This window comes from Nannospalax galili, unplaced genomic scaffold (assembly GCF_000622305.1).
Source record: "Nannospalax galili isolate Female #2095 unplaced genomic scaffold, S.galili_v1.0 scaffold1124, whole genome shotgun sequence".
NCBI lineage: Eukaryota > Metazoa > Chordata > Mammalia > Rodentia > Spalacidae > Nannospalax > Nannospalax galili.
This window is the reverse complement of record NW_008351693.1, coordinates 776,872-795,995: the sequence shown is the minus strand read 5'-3', so window position 1 is coordinate 795,995 and position 19,124 is coordinate 776,872. Positions and strand designations below refer to the sequence as shown.

Below are 19,124 nucleotides of genomic sequence, written 5' to 3'. Positions count from 1 at the left end.
AATACTGACCCTCCTAAAACAAAGACCTCTAGATAGGCTAACTAGATTTACCAGAAGGGCAAGTAGTGGGGAATGGCTAGGGGTGCCGACAACACAGCAGACAGTAGCAGGGATATCAGAGTATAAGGGCTCTCATCAGTGGAGGGAGGCTATAGGAGGGTGCCATCTGGGAAGTGAGTGTATAGTTGAATAAGATGGTTTGGGATGTTCTCTGTGATTTACACACCAAAAAAAAAATCAACAAATTTTTAAAAACATATTATATTTGAGGAGGAAGCATAAAAAGTTACGCCAGGTTAATCAGTAGAGGTGATAAACATTACCATTGAAATCTACCCAATGACTTTATAGACATACACAGGTGCCAAGGATCTGGGTGCAACTGATTATGACTAGTAATAATCAGACACATGCAGATTAGAGATGCATGCACTAATATCTCAGCGTTAGTAGTAATATACTGTAAGAAACAGTATATTTTAAAATGAAATGGAGATCTTTTTAAAGGTTAAAAACTCATTCAATTTTATGTCTTACAGGGCTTATACTGAGTTCAATAACTGATAACTGTATTAATTCAACAGCAAACCTAAAAATTTTATAGTCACTTTTGAAAGAGATGTATCTTTGCTCTGGAAACTGTTATTGAGTATGTTAAAGCTGTAATGAAATGCTTCTTCTAAAAACTTAAAAAAAAAAACTTGCATGAAGCAAAATCCCAACCTAACAGGTTCATGTATTAAAACATTAAAATTTTATTCTTTTTGTTTATTTTGCTTTGGAGACAGACAGGGTCTTGCTGTGTAGCCCAGACTGGGCTCAAATTCATAATCCTCCTCGGTGCTGGGATTACAAGTATGTACCATTGCACCTTGTTTGAAACCATTTTTTCTTTTTTTTTTTTTTTTTAAAGACAGACTCACTATGCAGGCCTGGTTAGTCAGCTGGAACTAGTGCATAGACCAGGCTGGCACTGAACTCATAGAAATCCACCTGTCTCTGCCTCCCCAGTGCTAGAATTAAAACTGTGTGCCACCATGTCTGGGCTACCAAGAGGTTTTTAAAATTCAGAAATTATTACAGGAAAATGGAGGAAAAGGGAGCTGGTAGTAAATGTAAACAGAACCAGGCCTAACCGCCCTGTTCCACCATCATGAGGACAAGTAATGCCAAAGCTGGGGTAACTCCTCTGATGTTCCACAGATCTGCATCCTTCAGTGTCAATCCAAATCAGGCATGGTGGCGCATGCCTAGAGGCAGGTAGATCTCCGTGAGTTCAAGGCCAGCCTGGTCTACATGGCGAGTTCAGGCCAGCTGGGGATATAGGGAGACCCTGTCTCAAAAAAACCAAAAACAAAAAGAAAACAAAACAATAACAACAACAACGAGTCTGTTATTACTGGGAGGAGGTTTTCTGGCCTGTAATTTCCAAACAGTATCAAAGGTAACTCCATATTCCCAGTTCAAATAACCAAGAAAAATAAAAAATATTAAATGAAATGTCAGTTTACTTACTTTTTGCATTTTTCACAACTGTACATATTGTCACCTACAAACAGAACAGACCTAGTCATTCATCTCAAATTGACAGCACATTCTTTTCTTCTGGTTCTGCAAGTCTCTGATTTGCCCAATGCTGACTTCACAGCACAATGAAACAGTCTCAGCTCCTGTTTATTTTCCCCACAACATTCATCATCATCTCAACTTTCAATCTTGAAAGACTAACTCAAGTAACTAATTTATTTACAGAAGAAAATTCACTGATACCTTGTCATATTTCCAAGCTAGATGCTGGACACACAAGAGTGTAGAATTTTCAATGAAATGGAAGACATAAAGACAATTCAAGGTACACTGGAAGACCATTCATTATCTTTGCTGAGGTTTTCCTTCTTTGAATCATAGAACAAAACGTGTCATGTTGTACTATAGGAATCTATATGAATTCCTTCAGGATATGACTTTTTGTAATTTTTTTTTTTTGTCTTTTTTAGACAAGGTCTCCCTGTAGCTCCAGCAGACCTGGAACTCACTATGTAGACCAGGCTGGCCTCGAACTCACAGAGATTTGCCTGCCTCTGCCTCTCAAGTGCTGGGACAAAAGGCAGGTGCCATCATACCCAGCAAGCAAGTACTATTTAAACTGCCCCAACAGTCAGTCATAAGTATGATTAATATTTCTTACCTTTCAGTTCGTCTCTGGCGAAGAAGGCAGCAAGACAATCTTGCAAGGTTACTACTGGACCCCAAAACCAGCTAGGGACACATGAGACAACAAACCTGAAACATCATCGACAGAAGAAAGAAGAAGTGTTCTGCCAGCACAGCAGAAGCAGCAGTGTCAAGAAAGTCAGAACAAGGAGAGTGCCTACCTCTTCACATACTCCATGAAAAAGGCTATCCACCCCTGTGGAGCATACGCTTCGCCACATGATCCTGCTTTGACTATAGAAGTTGGATGACTTGAAGAATGCAGCTTAGCAAGGTCTTCCTTGCCAGGAATTGGCAAGGACAGATCTTGAAAGGTCTCGAGGGTTACAGACACCTAAAATTGTTTTTTGTTTTCAAAATGGGATGAAAATAATCCAACACAAATATTTACAAGATTGATTTTTCTAAAGATCCAAGCAAGTTACAATAAGCAAATACAAAATAAGAAACAAACCGCTTTCATAATAATACAAAAAAAAAAAAAAAAAAAAAAAAGCCCCACTTGCTTTGTACCAGGTACCATTTCAAGTTTAATCCACATATAAGCACTAGCATTTCCGTGAGTTAGACATGTTACAGCACTTAGAAGCAATGAATCTAGCCACCTAGCCATGGTAGCTTGGTTCATGGACTGGGTCTCATTATGTATTATGTTTTCCAGGCTGGTTTCAAACTCTGGTACTCAAGTAATTCCCTCATTTCAGCCATGGGATTGTAAAATGATAGTTTTTAAAAGTCATTTAAAAGGGGGGGGGGGTGCCAAACCTCGCATCACCCTCACCTAAAGTGGAGGTACATATTGGGAAATGCAGTGTTTCTGGGGATCCATGGAGAATTTTTTTTTTTATCTTTTTGAGACAGGGTCTCCCTGTAGCCCCAGCTGTCCTGGAACTCACTAGGTAGACCAGGCTGGCCTTGAACTCACAGAGATCTGCCTGCCTCTGCCTCCCCAAGTGCTGGGATTAAAGGCGTGTACCACCACGCCCGGCCCATCTAGAATATTTAACACAGACTAAGATGACTACAATGTCTTAGGTATCATAATCTTACTATCTGTCACATGCAGTCTGTTCTTTACTACAATGTTATACATAACAGTGTAGAATAAAACATTTATGGATAATACACATCCTATTTTAAAATGACCCACTGAATGCCCTTCTGTTTGACTTAACAATATTAACTAAAAATTTAGTTTTCTTGTTTCTGCAAATGCTTTTTTTTTATTCTTTTTTTTTTTTTTGGTCTTTTGGAGACAGTGTCTCCCTATAGTCCCAGCTGGCCTGGAATTCATTATGTAGACCAGGCTGATCTGGAACTCACAGAGATCCGCCTGCCTCTGCCTCTTGAGCGCTGGACTAAAGGCATACGCTACCACGCCTGACTCTGAGACATTATTTAAATTAATTGACTTTTTATTTCTGCACTAAAGTAAAATCATTCTTAAGAAAAGCTATGGAATTTTTAAGGATTTAGGTAATAATTAAAAAATGTCATGATAATTTTAATTTATACCTGACACAAGGCCTCGTATCAGGGTTTGTGTTTGGCTGGTTTTCCTTGCTACTGACTATGAATTTGACATTATTTTTTTCCTGGAGCACCTGTGTCAAGGAAAACACAGAAGCCACAACCAAATATAAGCGATGTATCTACTATCTTTTGTTTGTGAAAAGCAACAGACTCCCAGCACACTAATTTCAGTAGCCTTGGGAGAATACCCATGTGTTAACAATTCTTGTTGCTAAGCAACTTCTCACCTTTCTATGGACCCAAAATAGATGAAGACTCTACCATCCTTTAATAAGGATGTTGCTATTAGTTCCAAAACCAATTTATACACATACACATGATCATACACATGATCTGCAGTAGTAGCATGCCATTAAAATTTTCATGTCCCTTCAGGCTTTAAATGACATTTAACAGCAATTTTCTGTAGATTTATGATGTTCCCCCATACTCACCCTATCGCAGGTCAGACACTGCACTGAACTAATGATGGTTCCATCAAATATGTCTGAAATAACACTTCTGTACTTCTTATGCTGCTTTCTTCTTTTAGGAGAGGTAGGCTGAGCTAGGATTAAAAGACAAACAATATTAAAAAGAATCAAGCTAGTTTCTTGAATATTTTTCTCTCAAATCTTTTTTACATTCTCTGGAGTTTTTGGTTTTCTTTTTTTTTTTTCTTCTTTTGTTTTGTTGTTGTTTGAGACAGAGTCTCCCTATAACCCCAGAAGGCCTAGAACTTGCTATGTAGATCAAGCTGGCATCAAACTCACAGAGATTTCCCTGTGTGATGGTTTAAATGAAAATGTCCCACAAGTATTTGGACATTTTGTCCCCAGTTGGTGGCACTGTTTCGGGAGGTCTTAGAAGGTGTGGCCATGCTGGAAGAAGCATGTCACAGGGAACAGACTTAGAGAGTTCTTAAGCCTTGCCAGATCTCCAGTTGGTCTCTTGTTTCCTCTGCCTGCTTGAAGATGTAGAGCCTAGCTTCTGCTCCTCTGCCAGCCACCTTTGTGGCCATGCCTCCCAGCCACGATGGACTCTTGCCTCTTGGAACTGTAAGCTCAAATAAATTTTTCCTTCTATAAGTTGCTTTGGTCAGTGTTTCTATAATAGCAACAGAAAAGTAACTAATATAACCTGCTTCTGCCTCCCAAGTTCTGAGATTAAAGGCATGCACCACCACATCCAGCCTGGGTTTTTGTTTTTGAGACAGAAATCTCTGTAGTCTATGATGGCCTCCAACTCACCATACAATGGAGACTGGCTTGAACTCCCAATCTTCCTGCCTCTATCTCCTACTACACTGGGGTCAGGGACACCACACCTTGCTTTCTCTACAATTATTTTAAAAAATAGTTTATTTTTATTTATGTGCATGTCTGGGGGCGGTGTCACAAGAAAGCATCAGATCCCCTGGAGTTGGAAATTACTGGCAGCTGAAAGCCACCTGACATGGGTGCTGGGAATCAAACTATAGTTCTCTTGCAAGAGCTGCAGGTGCTTATAACCAATGAAACACCCATCCCTCGAGAATCTTTTAATAGCAAAAATTACTACACTCAGCCAGCAAAATGGCTCAGCAGGTAGAGATGTTTGCTGCCAGGCCTGAGTTTGATCCCCAGGACCCACATGGTGGAAGGAGAGAGCCAACGCCCTCTGACCTCCACAAACATGCTATAGCATGTGTATCCATGCACACATGCAAATAAGTAAATAAATGCAACTTAAAATTTTTTACGGGGCTGGAGACATGGCTCAGCAGTTGAGAGCACTCTGACTGCTCTTGCAGAGGACCCAGCTTTGTTTCCCAATACCTACATGGTGGTTAACAACCATTGGGAACCCCAATTCCAGATCTGTTACCCTCTTCTGGCCTCCACAGGCTTGTAGACACAGCTGCCCTTACATATATGCAGGCAAAACATTCATACACATACAATTTTAAAAAAATGAATCAAAAAATTTTAATCTCTATACTGTAGAAAAATTTCCAAAATACATCTCAAGACCATTACTTTAAACAGACAGTCAAATCAGATTGGGCTTAAGCTGGTTTTAAAGTATTTTTGGCCACGTAAATGTACATACAGAAAAATGAAAAGAATCTGAATTGGCATAATATTCTAAACATTTTTCCATATGCAAAATGAAGAATTAGCCTCATCACTGGGATATTTAAGTTCAGCAGGTCAAAGGAAGATGGGAGTGAAGTTAGTAAGGGCAGGATGGAGAGCTAAGGGTCCAGGCTCCACGTTTCACTTCAGAGCAATTATGACTGCTGTCCTAGTTTGTTCTCTATTGCTGTGACATAACAGTCTGACCACTACCAACTTGGGGAGGAAAGGGTTTATTTAGCTTACATATCCCAGGTCACAGCTCATCAGGGAGCCCTAGGTAGGAACTCAGGGCAGGAACCTGGAGGCAGGAGCTGGGAGCACAGGCCATGGAGGAATGCTGCTTACTGGCTTGCTCCCCTGGCCCCTGCTCAGCCTGCTTTCTTATGCAACACAGGCCCACCTGCCCAGGGGTGGCACCACCCAGAGTGAGCTGGGCCCTCCCACATCACTCATCAAGAAGATGCCCTTCAGACATGGCCACAGGCCAGTCCAATGGAGGCAATTCCCCAATTGAGGCTCCCTCAACCCAGATGTGTCAAGTTGACACTAAAGCTATCCAGCACAACTGCACTTGTTTTTGCTTCCAAATAAGGCTCTCTTCAAAGCAAGGTTCTATTACTGTATGTACTTGTCGATACAGGCTCTTTGGGAAAAAATATTTACAAGTTGACAATCTTATCCTTAACAACGTCCTTTGCCAAAAAAAATTTTAGTTTTTTTATTTTAATATTTTATTATTTTTATTTTATGTGCATGAGTGTATTGCCTGCATGTATGTAAGTGCATCTGTGTTGTGCAATGCCACGGAAGTCAGAAGAGGGAGTCAGATTCCCCTTGAACTGGAGTTAAGGACAGTTCATAGCCACCATGTGGGTGCTGGGAATCAAACCCAGGTCCTCTGCAAGAGTAGTCAGTGCTCTTAACCACGGAGCCATCTCTCCAGCCCCAATTTTTAGTTCTTTTATAGATGACCTTTTTGTTTAAAGTGTGTATGGTGTGTACATGGGCTTCTCAAATGCCACAGCAAGTGTGTGGAGGTCAGAGAACAACACTGTGAAGTCAGTTTTCTCCTTTTACCTTTATTATGGTTCTGGGGATAAAACTCTGATCCTCAGGCTCAAATAGCAGGTGTTTTTATCCACAGATATCATGCTGGCTTATGTTTTCTGATGTTTTTAAGAATCTTTAAGGGGCTAGCTAAATCTTGGTGATTAAAGCACTGGCTGCTCTTATAGAGGACCCAAGTTCAATTCCCAGCACCCATATGGTGGCTCACAACCATCCATAACTCCAGCTCCAGAAGAATCTGATACCCTCTTCTGATCTCTCCGGGCATCGCATGACACAGGCTCTCTTACATACGTGCAGGCAATATATTCATACACATAAAATAATATTTTTTTTAATTTTTAATAAAGAATAAAATGAACATAAAACACAGGAAACCGAGTTCTAGGTCCTTATCCTTGGCAAACAAAAACCTCGGATGTACAAGAACCTATACATGAATGTTTATAGCCACATTATTCATAACTGCAAAAACTGCAAACAATTAAGTCCTTTACTGAGTGAATGAATAAGCAGTGGTTTAGTGATACAACTGAAACACAAGTGAGCAATGAAAACAAACCACTCAGATATGCAACAAAGTACCCAGTTTTCAAGTGTATTATGGTAAATAACAGAAGTCTTGTACCATATGGTCCCCTTTACAGGGCATCTGGAGAAAGGCCAAACAGGAGTGACTCAGTGCCAGTGTGTCAGACCTTCAGGAGTGGAGGACAATCTAATCACAAAGTAGAATGCAAGAACTATTCTGGGTGTTAAAACGGTTATAAATTTTGTTTGTGATAACAAATAAATGTCATGTGTTTTAAAACTCTTAATTTTTTAAAAATTTTTATTTATTATTTTTATTTTATGTGTATGAGTGTACTGTCCAGATGTGTGTAAGTACACCTCTGTCATGCAATACCCGCGGAGGTCAGAAGGCTACAGTATTGGATCCCCTCGAACTGGAGTTACAGACAGTTGTTAACCACCATGTCGGTGCTGGGCATTGAACGTGGGTCCTCTGCAAAAGCAGTGGGTGCTCTCAACCACTGAGTTTCTCCAGCACCGAAACTCATGAAATTTTTTAAAAGTAAATTAAACTATGCCAAAAAATTTATAAGTAGAGTAACACAGACCCAAAAACTTCTAATCATGGTTGTGTAATTCTCTATTAATTCAAGAGATCAAATAGTATTTCCCAACACTTTATCAAATATCAGATCAGAATTAGCAGTGTAAACTAAAACTTAAAATGGAAAGAATCTGAATGAGGGGATTCTCTTACCTTTTTTGTGGGGTGGTGTCAATCCTGGCCACAAACTGCCTGACTTAGGAGGGCTTGTTGAGAAACGTGGATTAACATTTTCATTTGATGGAAGAATCTGTGGTGTAGACAGGTCATTCAAGTGGACATCAGTGTTGTATCCTGTAATAGTTAAATTTTTATTATTACCTTGAACTAAAATCATTAAATAAAACTAATAATGTGAAGGGTCCTTAGTCTGATATTCTGAAGACAGCACATGCCAACCAATGCCAGCTGCGATGCTGGATGGTCAAGTGCTTGCTAAGTGGTAGTGGCAAAACAGAGCCAAAGACAACATATGTGCCCCAGTTCAGAAAAGCCATTCCGAAGTTTAAAACGGTTGTTTTTCTTTTTTTCTTCAAACAAGGTGTTATGTAGCTCAGGCTGACCTCAGACTCTATGCAGCCAAGGGGGATCTCCTGATCACCTGATCTGCCAGCCCTCACCTCCCAAATGCTGGGATGACAGGCACACACCACAGTGATTGAGGCTCCTTCATTTCTCTTTTTAAGATTTTTTTTTCTACTGTGCTGTCTGTATACAGTATGTATATATGAGTGCAGGCGCCCATGGAGGCCCCGGGGGAGCTGAAGGTTACAGGCTTTTGAGCCACCTAACATGGGTGCTGGAATATGGGTGCTCTGGAAGAACACTACATTCTCTTAACTGCTGAGCCATCTCTCTAATAAATTTATTTATTTATTTAAAATTTTTCAGTGCTGGGAAAGGAATATAACCTCAAGAATGCTAAGCTATCAAGCCAGCCTGGTCTCCAAAGTGAGTTCCAGGCCAGTTGGGACTGCAGGAGACCCTGTCTCAAAACAAAAAACAAAACAAAAAAGGGCTATGCTAGTGTTCTACCACTGAGCCACACCCCTAAGTCCACGATTTTTTTTTTTAAGTGCAAGAAAAAAGATTATTGTCTTAAATTAATGTAGTAAATCAAAATCAAACATGAAATTCAGGCATTTGGGGGTTAGAGAGATGGTTCAGCACTTCAGAGCACTTACTACTCTTGAAGAGGACCCAGGTTCAAGTCCCAGCATCTATATAACGGTTCACAACACCTATAACTCCAGTTCAAGGGATCCGACACCCTCTTCTGGCCTCTGAAGGCGCCTGTACACATTTGGTACACATAATCCCATGTAGGAAAACAGACATACACATAAAATACATCTAAAAAAAATCCAGGCAAAATTAGTTATGTTTATTCTCACTAATAAAAATGAGCTGTGTCTCTTACTTAGGAAAAGTCTTTTCAGAACTAAATTGTAAGATGAATTAAGAAAGCATAAATTGGACTGGAGCATTGGTTTAGCACTTAAGAGCACATGCTACGCTTCCAGAAGATCCGAGTTCAATTCCCAGCAACCACATTCAGTGGTTCAAAACCACCTGTAACTCTAGCTCCTGGGGGATCTGATGCCTCTGGCTGCCACTGGCACTTGCATTCACATGTACATACCCACACAGTGACACACGTATACACATAATTAATAAAAATAGGGAGCTGGAGAGATGGCTCAGTAGTTAAGGGAGCTGGCTGCTCTTGCAGAGGACAGTTCTGTTCCTAGCACCCACACGGCAGCTAACAAGCATGGGAATCTCCAGTTCCAGGGGATCCGACGCCCTCTTCTGGCCTCTGTGGGCACTGCATGACACAGTTGCACTTGTATACATGCAGGCAAAATATTCATATACACAAAATAAAAATAAAATTATTTTAATTTTTAAAAATTGATGGGGCTGGAGAGATGGCTCTGTGATTAAAATCACTGGCTGCTCTTGCAGAGGACCTGAGTTTGGTTCCCAGCACCCACATGGTGGCTAACAATTGTCTATAACTTGAGATCCAGGGGATCTGATGCCCTGGGGGTTTTTTGTTGTTATTTTTGTCTTTTTGAGACAGGGTGTCCCTGTAGCCCCAGCTGTCCTGAAACTCACTATGTAGACTAGGCTAGCCTTAAACTCACAGAGAGATCCGCTTCCCGTAACCTCCAGAGCACTGGGATTAAAGGTGTGTGCCACCATGCCCAGCTAAAACTCTTTTTTATTTTTTATTCATTTTTATTTTATGTGTATGAGTGTATTGCCTGCATGTGTGTAAGTGTACCTATGTCATGCAGTGCCTACAGAACTGGGCTATGAATGGTTGTTAGCCTCCATGTGGTTGCTGAGATTCGAACCCAGGTCTTTCTTTTGGAAGAACAGCCAATGCTCTTAACCACCAAGCCATCTCTCCATCCCTGACGCCCTCTTTTGACCTCTGTGGGCACTGCACAACACAGGTGCACTTACATACACGCACGCACTACACTTATACACATAAAATAAAAATTATAAACAAAATATGTTTTTTCAATTGCCAAGCATCATAGCACATGCCTTTAATCCCAGCACTCAAGAAGCAGAGGCTGGTGGTTCTCCGTAAGATCAAAGCTAGCCTGGTCTACATAGCGAGTTTCAAGCCAGCTGGGACTCTAGGGAGACTCTGTCTCAAAAAAACAAAAAAATTAATCAATTAAAAAAACAAAAATAAATTTTAAAAATTATAAATCTGATGCATGCTATCTTGACAGTTTGTTGATTTCTAACATGTCTTCCAAGGCAAGAGACTGTGTTCAATGATGACACAAATGAAAAGAGAGGGAAAAAAACTGTTGATAACAATATCAACGGCTAACTAATAAGACCTCACAATACTGAAGGTGAAAGCCTCACTTTCTGAACAGAAAGCAACCAATGGTTTCAGAAGTTCAAAAGTATGTCCTGTAAATGGACAGATAGTAAATACTTTAGGTTTTGAGCACTATATGATCTTGAGTCTGATGTAAAACTTCTAGAAAGCTCAGTCCTGTTTAAACTCATTATCTAGTTAGTATACAGTAAAAGCAAACACAGGGGATGGGGTGCCATACTGCTCTTCCAGAGGACCTGAGTTTGGTTCCCAATACCCACATCAGGTAGCTCACAACTGCCCAGGAGATCTGACACCTCTGGCTTCCTCAGGCATACACATACCCAAGCACAGACACATACACATAGTTTAAAACAATAAAAATAAATCTTAAAAAAAAAAGGACAAACACACAAACATGCAATAAAGGCCAATGTGTCCCTGAATCATGCTTCCTCAGGCTTCTGACAAGGAAGGTGTGGATAGCAGCCTAGGCCATCTTTCAGAACTGACGTTTTGTGTATTATTGATTAAAAAACTTCTACTAAGGTATGACTAAAGAGCTTAAGTACTCATTTTCTTGACTAGAAGGCACGTACAAGTAAACCACAGGACTTTGTAAGGCTAAGGAAATAGTATTCTTCAAGAAGGAATTTTGGATTCATTCAAACAGTTAAATTGCTTAGTAGCTCTCTTCAGTAATTACAGGGATAGAACTTTTTTTTTTTAACTTATTGGTCCTGAAAAATCACATAATTTGATACTCTAATTTTATAAATTAGAGAAATCATTATGCCAAATACATTAGTTCTTAAAGAAATAAATATAATATGCAAAGCTTTATCTCAAATGTCTTTCATTTGGCTATTTGCCCTTTCTTCAAGGAAGACTGACCAATATGACATAATGTATTTATAAGAGGGTTCATTTACATATCCAGTGTATCTACAGTGGCAGCCACAGTGTTTGTGATTTTAAAAATTGGGTGATTTAAAAAAAATGGGTGATTTTGTTTTTCCTCAGGATCAACAGAATTTGCTTGAAATATAAGGGAAAATTCCAAAGAGCCCAATTTTTTTTTGAGTATTATATAACTACATAAAAGAATCCTGGGCCAGGCATGGTGGCACACGCCTTTAATTCCAGCAGTCGGGAGGCAGAGGCAGGTGGATCTCTGTGAGTTTGAGGCCAGCCTGGTCTCCATAGTGAATCCAGGACAGCTAGGGCTACAGGGAGACCCTGTCTCGAAAAGCCAAAAAAAAAAAAGAATCCTGATGAGTATTTGGTTAAAAAGAAAGATAACTTCTTAAATAAATGACCCATAAAATTATAGTATTTTCAGTTTTCTAATTTTATGACTTTAACATTCCTATAGCACTGATCTACAAATCTACTAATTAAAAGTTCCAAAAGTAGCCGGGTGTGGTGGCGCACACCTTTAACCCCAGCATTTGAGAGGCAAAGGTAAGCAGATTTCTGTTGCATGAGGCCAGCCTGGTCTATATAGTGAGTTCCGCACCAACAGGTTTACATAATAAGAACCTGCCTCCAAAAACAAGGTCAGAGGTCACTATGAGTTAAGCACTCAGTGTCCACAAATGAAACGTAATCATTTTCACAATTGAACTACTGTCACCTGAAGCACGGCCGTGTATCTGCACTTTGACAGTCTCCTGGCTGTTCAAATCAATGGTTTCACACACAGCGTCTCTGTCTCTATCCAGTTCTCCTTCAGAATTTGCTTTATTGATTTTATTGCACATCTTCTCTTTCTGCCAGTCTTTTGACATCTCAGGGTTGTTCTCATCGTCCTGAATCAGCATGGTGGTCTCACTGTTGTCTTCAGGAAAGCCTCTGGAGCCAGGCTCGTTCTCAGCTTTCTCACTGCTGCTACAAGACTCGCAGGACTGAAAATCCACGTCCGACTGGCTCTTCTCTTCGTCCATGGTCTCCTCAGAAGCCAGGGTCTGAGGGTCGTCTTCTACTTCCATGACCTGCTCTTTTAATTCTTCATGAAGCAGATCCATCAAACATCGAAGGAATTCTTGGGCATCCTAGCATATCAACAAAACCTGTTACCAGTCTAGAAATGTACTGAGAACCTAAAGGAGGAGACATCCTGATGTGTACAGCATTGACCAGATTCCAGTTTGTAAAGCACAATGCAAATAGCCACCAGTGTGTAGACCATAATGCACCAGAGGGCTGGGATACAATACACTCCAAAAGTTCTACAAGTAAAACAACACTTTTTAATAAAACTGGATGTCAGCTTTTAATACAGCTGCTATTAAAATACTGGATAATGGTGACACACATCTTTAATCCCAGCACTTGAGAGGCAGAGGCTGGCGGATCTCTGTGAGTTCGAGGCCAGCCTGGTCTACCTAGTGAGTTCCAGGCGAGCTGGGACTACGAGGAGACCCTGTCTCAAAAAGACCAAAAAATAAAAAACTGAACAGATAACAAAATAAGGATTTTCCTCATGTGACAATCAGAAATCAGCAATATGTCTTAAAAGCAAATATGTAAATTTGGTTTAAGTTAAGAGCTTTTTCTTTTATGAACTGTGTCTCCAAGAGAAATTCTAGATCTACCTGAAGAGCTTACTGAAAATACAATTCCTGGGCTGGAAAGATGGGTCAGCAGGTAAAAGCACTTGCCATACAAGCCTGACAACCTGAGTTCGATCCCTAGAAACCACTGTAGAAGGAGAGCAAACTGCACAAAGCTATCCTTGGACCTCTACACATGCACTGTGACAAGTATATGCCTGCACTCACACACACACTCTACATACACACAACACAACACAACACAACACACACACAAAATCTAAAAAAAAAATAACAAATTTCCCAAATCATATCACTGGATGATCTCCGGAGATCCAAGAATATCTATGGGAAAAGGTATTAGGGAATAGGTAAAGGTCTAAAAAGGAGAAATGTGAGGACCAGGTATAAACACTCACGAAATGTTACTAGAGTTAACAGGAACTGCCCAAGAAGAGCTCTCAGAAAGCTCACAGAAGTTAGAAGGGGCAGGGCAATGGTAGAGCACTGGCTGAGCATACAACAGATACGGCATTCACTGGATCCAAAGCAATACAATAAATAACTAAATGGCCAGGCATGGTGGGGCACACCTGTAATCCCAGGACATGGGAGGTAGAAGGAAGAGGATGAGGGTTGACGGTCAAGGCCAGCCTGAGCTATGTAAGGCCCTGTCTCAAAAAACCAAAAACAAAGATACACAGGAACAATGATCAAAACAGATCAGACTCAAATAAAAATGCATAATAGCACTTTCTATTTATTAAAGATTAACAAAGGGGGGCTGGAGAGGTGACCGAGCAGTTAACAGCACTGGCTACTCTTTCAGAGGACCCAGATTTGGTTCCCAGCACCCACATGGTAGCTAACAACCATCTGTCACTACAGTTCAAGGGCATCTGGTGCTCTCTTCTGACCTCCGTAGGCAGTGCACAACACATGTGCATTTACATACATGTAGGCAATACACTCATACACATTTTTAAAAAAGATTAATAAAGCAATAACTAACCTGCTGAGAATAGCCTCGAAATGTTGGATTTACAGTTTTAATTCCTTGAAACAGATTAGTAGGCACAACAGACCCTGGTCTGAAAAAGAAACAGTTTTAAATACAAATTTTTATAATTTTAATTTTTTGTGAATTACATTAATTTTTTATTACTTTCCTCTCCTAATTAAATGATCACATTACAAATACACGGTATTTTTCAAAAATGCAACTTCACAAATAGTTCTAAAAGAAAATGAACACATTATAGCAAATAATTATTATCCTAACGATGAACTCTAGACCAAACCAGTGCAAGCAGGTGAGTATTCACCAAGCTTCTCATGTCTGAATGCAGCACCATTCCAGGAACAGAAGCTTCAGCAGCTCAGCCCTGCATCACCTGTGTGGACCGCTTAAAAGGCTACACTGAACTGTGTCAACTCTCTCTTCCATGTTTTTTTCAGCCCTATAAATAGGTCTGCATTCTTTTCATATTTTACTATTGATTTTTAAATATAACAAAGGTAAATATATTTAAGTACATACCTGCTCTTGTGCCATAATTCTGTCATTAGTTTGAGATAACTTTTGCAAATAGCTGGTTTCTTATCTGTTCTAGCTAGTCCTCCACAGTCAAGAAAAAACTGTGTCAAAGGTGGGCTAATTTAAAAAGAGAAAAATGTTACAATAGAATCAAAGCTGAATTCTAATTCAGCTGAATCCTAATGCCAATGAACTGGCAGCACACGTTCTGCCCCTTCTACAGTTTCTCCCTTCTAGTTTAACCTTCTGCAGTGTAAGGAGTTCAATCAATCAGATTTGGCCCCATCAAATCACAGTCCTCCATGCTGCCAGATCCAGGTAACACCTATCACTGACTACCCTTCCTTCCCTTTTTTGAGACAGGGTTTCACTATGTAGCCCTGCTGACCTAGAACTCACTATGCAGACCAGGCTGGCTTCAAATTCAAAGAGATCCTGCCTGCTTCTACCCTCTGAGTGCTGGGATAAAAGGCATGCAGCACCATATCTGGCCTACCCCCTTCTTTATAAGTTTTTCTTTTTCAGAGTCTTGAAATTGGGAATGGTAGGGCACATCTAAAATCCCAGCACTTAGGAAACACTAGCAGGAAGATCACCATGAGTTCAAGGCCAGCCTGGCCTGGGCTACACACTGAATATCTTATCAGGAGGGAGGAAAGGACAGAAGGAAGGAAGGAGGGAGGGAGAGAGGGAGGGAGGGAGGGAGGGACAAAGAGAGACACAAAGGGAGAGGGAGGAGATGTAGAGAGAAGAGAAAGAAGGAATAGAGGGAGAGAGGGAGGAAGGGAAGAAGGAAGGAAAAGGAGGGAAGGCTGTTATGTAGCCCAGGCTGGCCCCAAACTCATGATCCTCCTAGCTCAGCTCCTCCTGAATACTGGAAATATAGGCATGTACCATCGTGCTCAGCTGCCTCATTGTTGACAAATCTCAACGTTTTCTACTCTTCCTCTTCCCTCCTAGGCAACTTCCCCCTCTTACTGTTCTTCCTGTTCTTAGGCATCAAAATACAGGGTTTCTCAGGACTATAATCCTGTGACTTTTCTTCTCTTCCAAATATGCTCTTTCTTGGGTTATCTTAAATTCCCACCTATATACCAGTGACGGCCAAATCTGTATAACCTCAGCCATCTTATCCAAACTACATTTATATCAAATGCCCAAACTGTCATGGTGTTTCAAACTTACAAGCGAATCTACTCTTCTAACCATCTTCTATATCTAAAAACATTTTTATTATTTGTGTGTGTGTGTGTGTGTGTGTGTGAGAGAGAGAGAGAGAGAGAGAGAGAGAGAGAGAGAGAGAAAGGGAGAGAGAGAGAGATGGGAGGGGGGAGAGATGTGGAGTTTACTCCTTCCATCTTTATATGGGTTCTAGGGATCGAGCTCATGTCACCAGGATTGTGCTGGCAAGCACCTTCACCTGCTGAGCCATCTTGCCGGCCCATCGTCTACATTTTATACGTTGGTTCCTGAAGTTAGCAACTTAGAATGCAGTACCATCTTTTATGAAGTCTCATTACCTTGAGGGAACTTTGATCACTCTTCTTAGTTCTAGGAAATTGACTCAAGAAAGGACCAAGTAAGCCCTGCCTGCAAAACACTGATCATCTACAAAGGTGCTTCAACAGTCACGAAACCAACCCAACAAAGACCACACCTTTACTGTCTATATCTTGTCAATGAAATTTTTAAAATGCAAAGTAAATTTATGGAGGCAGTATTGTACAGTAACCAAAAAGGATCTAAACGAACAGGCTGCAGGTACAGATTCGTGGTAGAGCACTTCCTAATAGGCATGAGGCCCTGGGTTCCATCCTTAGAACCAAAGAAACTTAAAAAAAAACTAAAGCAACAAACATAAACACTAAAATTTCATCTTTAGAATTCTGCTCTAATACTAGCTACTAGCCCTGGTAAAGTTAAACTTCTCTATTTAGCTTTCCTCTCTTTCTCCTTTCATTCATTCATTCCTTTCTTTTTTACTTTTAATGTGTATGAGTGTTATGCATGCATGTGTGTAAGTACACCTGTGTCGTGCAGTGCATGTCAGGGAGGACAGAAGAAGGCATAGGATCCCCTGGAACTGGAATTATGGATGGTTGTTAGCTGCCATGTGGGTGCTGGGATTCGAACCCAGGTCTTCTGCAAGAACAGCCAGTGCTCTTACCTGCTGAGCCATCTCTCCAGCCCCTCATTCATTTCTTGAGACAGAGTCTCACTCTGTAGCCTAGGCTGGTCTTGAACTTGCAACTCTCCTACCTCCACCTCCAAGTGTTTGGAGTACAGGCATGAGCTACCTAGGCCTGCTTTCTGTTTCACTCTCTTATGGGTTAAAATCATAGGACTGGGTGTGGGGCCAGTTGGAATAGTGGTACATGCCTGGAATCTCAGCACTCAAGAAGTTGAAGCAGAAAGATTATATTCAAGGCTAATTGCCTACATAGCAAGTTCAAGACCAGTCTGGACTACACATCGAGACCCTGTCTCAAAAAACACAGAAGATTAAACATGAAATAAAATAGCAATAGTATTAGCATATAGTTCCCTCATAACATGATTGCATTATTAAACTTCACATTTGCTTCCCCCATTCTCTATTTACTCAACCATATCCTGGCAAGCACTCATTCTACTTTAAAAAGTCTGTCTCTTCGGGCATGGTGGTGCGCGCCTTTAATCCCAGCACTCGGGAGGCAGAGGCAGGCAGATCTCTGTGAGTTCAAGGCCAGCCTGGTCTCCATAGAGAATCCAGGACAGCTGGGGCTACAGAGAGACCCTGTCTCAAAAAAACCAAAAAAAAAAAAAAGGCTCTCTCCAATTCATGTGTTCCAAGACTGAGCAAGGCACCATTATTTCTTTCTTTTCTTTTTTTTTGGTCTTTTTGAGACAGGGTCTCCCTGTAGCCCCAGCTGACCTGGAACTCACTGTGTAGACAAGGCTGGTATCAGACTCAGAGATCACCTGCCTCTGCCTCCCAAGTGCTAGATCAAAGGTGTGTGTCACCACACCTGGCAGCACCATTATTTCTAACCTCCCCAGCTCCTCATAGGATTTCCAAACTAAAAGTAACTTAAGGAATTAACTAAGTTCAAGCTCTTATTTTATATATATAAATAAACACTTTTCCTGGGACTGAAGAAATGGCTCAGTGGCTAAGAGCATTTGTTGCTCTTGCAAAGGACCAGGGTTCAGTTCCCAGCATCAACATGGTGGCTCAGAACCATCTATAATTCCAGTTCCAAGGGAGTCACCCTTTTCTGACTCTGACGCCAAGGGAAATCAGGCACACACACACATGGTACACATACATACAACATGTATACATACAGATAAAACATTCAGACACATAAAATACAAATAAATCTTCTAAATTTTTTGTCGGGGTACAGCTCTGTGGTTGAGCACTTGCCCAGCATGCATGAGGCCATGTGTCTGAGCCCCAGCACTGTAAAAAAGAAAAACAAATACTCTGCCCAAGGATATTGAAGTACCTGAAGTCTAAGCCAGGACGACCAGTTTTAGAAAACCACAGGTATGAACCAGGTGTGTTTGTGGATGCCTGTAATCCCAGTACTTGAAAAGGACAAGCAGGAGGATCAGAAATTCAGTCATCCTCAGCTACATGTTTCCTGAGCAGCCTTGGCTTCGTATGACTCAAAAGAAAAACAAAAACCTTATAGACATACACACAGAACCCCACTGGGACTATAGTGGGCTATGTCCTAACCCAGATTCCTGCTTTTTTTACTTCAGAAGTTAGTCAGCTACTGCAATAGCATGGTCTTCTGCTCAAACAGTGACCTTTAAACCCATATAAACAAAAACAAATCAATCCTCTACTTACCAATTAGAAAGAGCCTGCAGAGCTGCATTCATATAACAGGTATTTCCAATATTTTTCAAACCTGTAAGGCCTATTAAGAACAAATATGTTACAGCATCACTCAATAAAACATAAATGACACAGATTTCTGAGTGTTTATTAGGTACAACTATTTCAAAAATTAAAACTTATAACAACTTAGATGCTGTGCTTTGGAAACCTTTCAATCTCAAAAAAAAAAATTCTTTAAATGATAGGGTTGTACTAGAAAAAAAACAAAACAAAGAAAAAGACAGGGCTGTACAATGCGGCCTCAGCTGGTCT

The 19,124-nt window shown here is 40.7% G+C and overlaps 1 protein-coding gene across 2 annotated transcripts in view; it reads right to left on the bottom strand.

Moving 5' to 3' along the window:
• Usp33 (ubiquitin specific peptidase 33) overlaps window positions 1-19,124 on the bottom strand; it is a 63,634-nt gene that overhangs the window by 21,531 nt on the left and 22,979 nt on the right. Inside the window, exons 7-15 of one of the 2 annotated variants that reach the window (XM_008848645.3) lie at window positions 18,822-18,891; window positions 14,981-15,094; window positions 14,453-14,531; window positions 12,522-12,939; window positions 8,185-8,325; window positions 4,182-4,294; window positions 2,376-2,548; window positions 2,189-2,283; window positions 1,516-1,549 (exon numbers count right to left, since the gene is read on the bottom strand). In XM_008848645.3, coding sequence (XP_008846867.1) covers window positions 1,516-1,549; window positions 2,189-2,283; window positions 2,376-2,548; window positions 4,182-4,294; window positions 8,185-8,325; window positions 12,522-12,939; window positions 14,453-14,531; window positions 14,981-15,094; window positions 18,822-18,891 — 1,237 coding nt within the window. The remainder of the gene's footprint in view (window positions 1-1,515; window positions 1,550-2,188; window positions 2,284-2,375; window positions 2,549-4,181; window positions 4,295-8,184; window positions 8,326-12,521; window positions 12,940-14,452; window positions 14,532-14,980; window positions 15,095-18,821; window positions 18,892-19,124) is intronic. The other variant, XM_008848646.3, reaches the window with a different exon arrangement.